Genomic DNA, 7,288 nt, shown 5'->3' on the forward strand with positions numbered 1-7,288 from the left:
CCGACTGGTGGGGCTTCTTGGACGAACCCTGGTGGGGAGCTAGGGTACAGGCGGGCTGGTGGGCTCCTGGCTGCAGCCAACTCCCTAAATCTAGTCCAGGCTCCCCGACCCCCACCCCACTTTGATATCTGAATGTACCTGGGCACCTCCAGCCGCTGCCATGTCCTAAACGGTTCCAAAGCATCACCTACCTGCCTCCCCAAAGCGAAGGCTTTCCCAAAACCGCTTCTAGGATCTTCCCAGGTGATCACCCTGAATTTTTGCATGTCACCCTCCCTGCCCCTCCTGTAATTTCCTGAGTCCTAGAAATGATCTCGAAGGATCCCGCAAAGCCAACCCAGGATTCTCCAGAACATCACATTTTGGGGGATCCCAAACTGTCATCACCCTGGGCTCTCAAACTTTCACCCTGAGATACTCTTCCAGGAGAGTGCCCCCACCCACAGGGCCGCTCTCACCTCCGCCTGTGGTCACTGGTTCCTTGCCTGCAGGACTAGGATCTGTGGCCTCAGCCGCCGGCTCTGCATCTCGCTCCAGCATCTTGCTGGCCCAGAAACCTAGAGGAGGGCGTAGGGAGGTGGAGGGGCGTCGCTGGTGGTTATTAGGCCAATGGAGATCGGGCTGGAGGTTCCTAAAATCAGGGGTCAGTCTGTTCAAGGAGCCTGGTCTCATTTAAATCTGGGATCCTAAGCAAGGATGGGAGTTGCTGGAAGGCGGAGCCTAAAAGCACGAGGGGCGGGGCTATGCAAATCGGACGCAGAGGCATTCCCTTTGCCATAGAACCAGGGTTGGAGCCTTCCAGCGGGGTAGCTGGGCCTCTGAGCAACTCGAACTCAGCGTTCCTGGTGCAGGGCGGCGGAGCCTTTGTCCAAAATGGACGGAGCTATACAAATGGGACCCCAAGTCCGCGGCTCTGCAGCTCAGACCCAGGGGAGGGGCCTAAGAATTCAGTGGGCGTGTCTTTCGCAACTTTCCCAGGAGAGGGGCCTAAGAGCTCCGGTGGAATTTCACGTCCAAGAGGTATCTTTACCTTTTGGCTTCGTCTCAGTCCATGGACGCCACGAGGGCCGCTAAATTTCTTCCTCGTTGCTAAATTTCATCCCCGGTGTGGAGTTGAAGCCGTAGAGGGCAGAGAGGAGGCCTGGATGGAGACAGAGAAAGAATGTGGCGTGTGTCGGGGATCTCAAGCGTCCGGGCCTCGGGATCGTGGCATTCGGACACCAGTGCACCCTCCCAAGGCTCAGGCACCGATGCAGCCCCACCGGAACCTATGCATCAGCATCCCAAACGATCCCACTCGGGAGATTCTAGCGTCCCGCCCCTAACCCATTTCCCCAAGACCCAAGCGTCCGGGCCCGGACCCCAGCACTCTCACCTGCGGACTGCACCTCCCCGGGGGCGGGGCTGCGGGCCCCTCCCGCGGAGGCCGAGGTCGCAGCCCCGCTGCCCTCGGATGGGAAGGAGTTGCACCGCACGCCGTGCACCCAGCGACCGTAGGGCAGGGCAGGGTGCGCTCGAAAGCGGCAGGGTCCAGCCTCATTTCCATCCCCTCCTCCCATGCGGTGCCGGTGGGGGCGTCAGTACGCAAGCGCAGTCACGGCTGGCGGAGGCTGCGGCGTGGGAGACAGAATCGAAGGAGGGGTGGGTGCGCGAGGCAGCCTCGTTAGTGAGCAAGCGCAGAGCTACGGGCCGAAGGACAGTGGGAAAGGGTACAGAGGTCTGCTGGGCCTACGGTGGCTGATTGGAGTCAAGAACGTGCTAACGGGGAGACGCTGCGCTTAGACCTCCCTGAGACAGCGCCCAGCAGGGGCACCTGCGCTTTTCTGCTTCTTTCGGAGCATTGAGGAGCCCGCGTTCCGTCTCCGGGTGCAGTTTCTACAGCTGCCCAAGCCATCGCTCAAGGCTTTTGCAAACAGTCTGGCTAATTCCGGGACAGGGGGCGGGGCGGAGCTAACGCCCAATAAAAGGCACTTAATTTGCATAGCGCCCAGGCTCCCTTCGCCATTGGGTGATTCAAGATTCTCCGCCCCTCCCACTCCAATGGCAGGACCCAGGGGAGTGACCGAGGGCCTCGGTCGCGAGGTGCCCAGGCCGGTGTTGCTTTGCATCCTTCCGCGAGCAGTGACGGGAGTGACCGTGAAGTGCCCATCGGAAAATCTCCTGCATGGGTGGTTCTTCAGCCACAAGGTCTGGAGAGCCCTGGGAGCTATGGGAGTTACCCTGAGGGGTTATTTGGGCTCTGGAGCCAGATTGCCTGGAATCTTGGCTCTGCCACTTTCTAGCTGTGTGACCTTGGGCCTCAGTTTCCTCATCTATACAGTCCAGGTTGTTAGGGTTAAATTCAGTATCAATGGAAAGTGTTTAGAACAGTGCCCACGGTGCCCAATGAATTAGTCAATTCTACCTCAGGGCCTTTGCACTAGCTGTGCCTCTGTCTCCAAGGCCCTTCGTCCATCAATTTGTTTTCTGATTCCCCCTTCAGGTCTCAGTTCAAATATTACCACTGCAGAAGGCTTCCCCTGCCCACCCTATCTCATAGGGCCAACTTACCTCCATTACTCTGTTGTCTTGTCCCCTTGTATGCACTTAACGTTGCATACCTGTCTTCTAGAATGTATGCTCTGTTAAGATGGACAGCGGGTCCATCTTGTTAATTTCTCTGTCCCCGGCATCCAGAACGGCACTTAGCACATATTAGATGTTCAATAAATTTGTGTCAAATGAATGTTTGAAAGAATGAACAGCCAGAAGCCCTCTGTAATAAGGTAGAACGATGGAGAAAATTAAGAACTTGAGGTCAAAGAGTTGGATAGAGGTCTAAGCTGAATGGGAAACCAAGGGAGGGTTTTAAACACAGAAAGTGACATGAGCTGGTTTAGGTTTTCATATACTTTTTTCTTTAACCATATTTTTAGGTTATGGAAAATTTCAAACATACACAAAAAGAGAGGGAGTAGAAGAGCAATTAACCCCAAAGACCCATCACCCAGGTTCAGCATGGCCAAATTTGTGTCATCATCTTCTCAACACCCCTCCTTGAGCCTACTAAAATATTTTGAAGCAAATTCCAAATAGTTCACCCAGAACACTTCAGTCTGTGTCTCTGAAAATATAAGAACTCTCTCTCTTTTAAACATAACCACAATATTGTTATCACACCCTTCAAATTTCAGAGTTGTTTCTATGTTATCACATAGCCCACAGTGTTCAAATTCCCCCGATAACCCCATGTGAGTTTAAACTAAACGGGTCAATTGAAAAAAAAAAATTCACGTAGCCCAGCTAGCGTGGCTCAGTGGTTGACTGTCGACCTATGAACCAGGAGGTCATGGTTCTATTCCCAATCAGGGCACATGCTTAGGTTGGGGGCTCGATCCCCATTGTGGGTGGTGTGCAAGAGGCAGCTGATCAATGATTCTCTCTCATCCTTGATATTTCCATCTCTCTCTCCCTTACCCGTCCTCTCTCTAAGCCAGTTTTTAAAAAATCAATAAAAATTATATATTTTAAAATCCGCATATAAGTGGGGCCCGCAATTCAAATCCTCATTGTTCAAGAGTCACTTGAGTATCTTTTCTTTTCTGAGCACAATGTTAAACTTTATTTCAAACATTCAGAGAATTCAAGAGAAGAATAGAACTGTTCTCTGCATTAATAACAGAAGTGGCCAGCACCAACAATTATCCAGTCATGGCCAATGCAGTATTATTTCCCCCACCCACTCCTCCCAGATGGTTTTGAAGCTATATGCTAGGCATCGTAACCCATAAATATCTTTTTATTACACTTGCTTTGTTTGAATCAGGATCTAAACAAGATCCGCACGCTGCGTTTGTGTGATGTGACTCCAGTTTCTTTTTCATTGCCGTTTTATTTTTATTTATTTTTTAAAAAATATATTTTATTGATTTTTTACAGAGAGGAAGGGAGAGAGATAGAGAGTTAGAAACATCGATCAGCTGCCTCCTGCACATCTCCTACTGAGGATGTGCCTGCAACCCAGGTACATGCCCTTAACCAGAATAGAACCTGGGACCTTTCAGTCCGCAGGCCGACGCTCTATCCACTGAGCCAAACCGGTTTCGGCTTCATTGCCGTTTTAAAAGGCGCTCTCTGGTTGCTGCATGGAAAATAGATGGTAGGGAGGCGGAGTGGGAGCCAGAATCCAGTGAAGAGGCTGTGAGATATTAGTTATAATGTAAATTACCAGCATTTAGTTAGCACCTTTTATATACCAGAAACTGTTCCCAGTGATTTATATGCGTTCATTCATTTTTAATTTTAAAAAAATATATTTTATTGGTTTTCCACAGAGAGGAAGGGAGAGGGATAGAGAACCAGAAACATCGATCAAGCTGCCTCCTACACACTCCCCACTGGGGATGTGCCCGCAACCAAGGTACATGCCCTCCACCGGAATCGAACCTGGGACCTTTGAGTCCGCAGGCTGACGCTCTATCCACTGAGCCAAACTGGCTAGGGCAAGGGTGGGCAAACTTTTTGACTCGAGGGCCACAATGGGTTCTTAAACTGGACCGGAGGGCTGGAACAAAAGCATGGATGGAGTGTTTGTGTGAACTAATATAAATTCAAAGTAAACATCATTACATAAAAGGGTACGGTCTTTTTTTTCAATAGTTTTATTCATTTCAAACGGTCCGGATCCGGCCCGCGGGCCGTAGTTTGCCCACGGCTGCTCTAGACTATAATAATAGGGATTGTTTCTGTTTAACTCACTGCTATATCCCTACCCCTCCATGGTGCCTAGAATTTATCTGCATTTGATAAACGCCTCATATTACTAGGAAAACTGAATAAAAGTGGGTGGCACTAGGAGTCCCCACTTAGTGGCTGGAACCTGGGTGGGAGGTAGTGTTCTGATTCCTAGAGGGGCTCAGCCAGAGTTGAGATGGACTTACTGTGAAATGTAAAGCATTAGAGGGGATGGGAGGATCCATTACTCTAAGGCAGGGGTGGGCAAACTTTTTGACTCGAGGGCCACAATGGGTTCTTAAACTGGACCGGAGGGCCGGAACAAAAGCATGGATGGAGTGTTTGTGTGAACTAATACATGTTAACACTGCTGCTGGTGAAGGAGCGGAGGGGAGAGCAAGAGAACCCTCCGCTCTTCTGGCTCCGCCGGCCGGATAGAACAGCCGGAACGGGCCCACTGGCCGTAGTTTGCCCACGACTGCGTTAGGGCATGCATTCATTCATTTAATCCAGGGGAGGGGAGCCTTTTTTTTCTGCCAAGGGCCATTTGGATATTTCTAACATCATTCTCGGGCCATACAAAATCATCAACTTAAAACTTAGCCTGCTCTATTTGGTCAAATATTTAATTAATGCACCCTTAATGCCTTAGCAGGGCCAGACCAAATGATTTCACGGCCTTATATGGCCTGAGGGATGTTTCCCACCCCTGAAACCCACAGCAACTTTTTAAAAGGAGGCGCTATTATTACTCTCATTATACAGAAGAGGGAAATGAGGCAGAGGGGAGAGCACATTTATCCAAGGTCACACAATTTGATCCCCTGCAGCCTGGCCCCGGAATCCAGGTAATTTGCATTTACGCTGCCTTTTGACTGGGGCAGAGGGGCAGCTGGAAAAGTGGCCTGAGTGGGGAGGGCTTAGTGATGAATTGAGAGGAGGTGGCAAGACAAGGAAGGAGTGCAGGATCTTTGGACTGGGCCTAGGACAACACCGTGTCTCCAAAAACTGTTCACAACCATAACAAGAAAGCAGTTATTATGATGACTGGACTGAAAATTAAAAACATTGTTTAGAATTAACATCACTATGTTATCGGCCCCAGGAGAAATGCCTTCCTTCTATTGGTGAAATTGTTCCCCTCCCCTTTCTCATAAATACTCATTGCCTTTGTCTCTTAATCTGAACATTGTTTGGCCGTCGGCCTGAATTAATAATTCTTGAATAGCTATTCTTATTGATACACACTTGTTTGCCTCTTAAAAAGAAAGGACATCTCACAGGGCTGACCCTAGGTAAACGCCAAAGGGAGTGCACGCCTTCAAGGGACAGGTTACTGGTCTAACAATTCTGCAAAAACATCAGGTGGTGCCCCAGGGGTGAGGAGGTCTTATGTGGGCACCCCTCACAGTAAAGATTGCCCGAGGGTCCCCATTTTGCCGGTCCTTCCCTCCCCTGAGCTCCTGGAAGTGCCTGGTCCTCGCCTTGTTTTAGCCCTGATGTCTGTACCTCTCTCCCCAGCCAGACTAAGGACTCACCTCTCAGCCCCCAGCTTCACCCAGCTCGAGTCAGGCATGCAGAAGCCCTCAGTGTGAAGAATGAATGAGCAGCCCTAACCGGTTTGGCTCAGTGGATAGAGCAACAGACCGCAGACTAAAGGGTCACAAGTTCAATTCCGGTCAAATAAATGAGCAATGTTCTCTCCTGGACTCTGAGCTTTTCTTTCTGCCTGATTCTCTTCTAGCTGGGTGTCTCCCAGATCTGAGAGATTCTCTCCCTCTTTCTGAACATTTCTCTCTGCTCTAATGTCCTAATGTCTCTTCCCATCTGTCACTATATTATAGGAGAGTCTGTATCTTTGTGTATCTTTAAGTGTATCTTTGTGACGGTATTTCTTTGACGGACATCCCATTTCAACTATATCTCTCCATGCGTCTCTGAAAGTCTCTCCAGGTCTCTCTCTCTCTGAGTGTCTCTGAGTGTCTCTCTGAAGCCTCTGAGTACCCCCTTGTCTTTGAGAGTCTCTCCCCTATAAAGAGCCCCAGAAATACACCAGGAGTTGGCAAAGTTTGGTTTGATTGACTTGCTGGAGCTAAGGAGAGAGGCCTGCGGAGTGAGCACTGCCTGTCTCTCCAAACCCAGGGAGAGAGTCATAGGATTTTTTAAAAAGATGGCATTTACACTCAATTAGATTAAATGAAGTTTGCTTTGGCCGGGTAGGTCAGTGGGTGATAGCCTGGTCCTGATACGCCAAGGTTTCAGGTTCGATCCCCAGTTTGGCTCAGTGGATAGAGCATCAGACCGGGGACTGAAGTTTCCCAGGTTCAGTTCCCCGTCAAGGGCACATGCCTGGGTTGCAGGCTCAATCCCCCGCCTGGTTAGGGCGTGTGTGGGAGACAACCAATTGACGTGTCTCTCTCACATGGATGTTTCTCTCTCTCCCTGTCCCTTCCACTCTCTCTAAAAATCAATGGAAAAATATCCTTGGATGAGGATTAACAACAACAAAAGATATACTAGTATTCTTTGGCAGAACCAGAATTGGTTCCTCCCTCCAGGCCTCCTCCCTCTAGCA

General features: G+C 49.9%; 1 protein-coding gene across 1 annotated transcript in view; it reads right to left on the reverse strand.

Moving 5' to 3' along the window:
- Nucleotides 1–1,913, reverse strand: part of ZNF575 (zinc finger protein 575) — a 4,175-nt gene extending 2,262 nt beyond the window's left edge. Inside the window, exons 1-4 of the mRNA XM_015560896.1 lie at nt 1,376–1,913; nt 1,031–1,141; nt 459–557; nt 6–39 (exon numbers count right to left, since the gene is read on the reverse strand). Of these exons, the coding sequence (XP_015416382.1) occupies nt 6–39; nt 459–540 (116 nt within the window). The 5' untranslated portion in view covers nt 541–557; nt 1,031–1,141; nt 1,376–1,913. The remainder of the gene's footprint in view (nt 1–5; nt 40–458; nt 558–1,030; nt 1,142–1,375) is intronic.
- Between the last annotated feature and the right edge of the window lie 5,375 nt (nt 1,914–7,288).

This window comes from Myotis davidii, unplaced genomic scaffold, assembly GCF_000327345.1.
Source record: "Myotis davidii unplaced genomic scaffold, ASM32734v1 scaffold896, whole genome shotgun sequence".
Lineage (NCBI taxonomy): Eukaryota > Metazoa > Chordata > Mammalia > Chiroptera > Vespertilionidae > Myotis > Myotis davidii.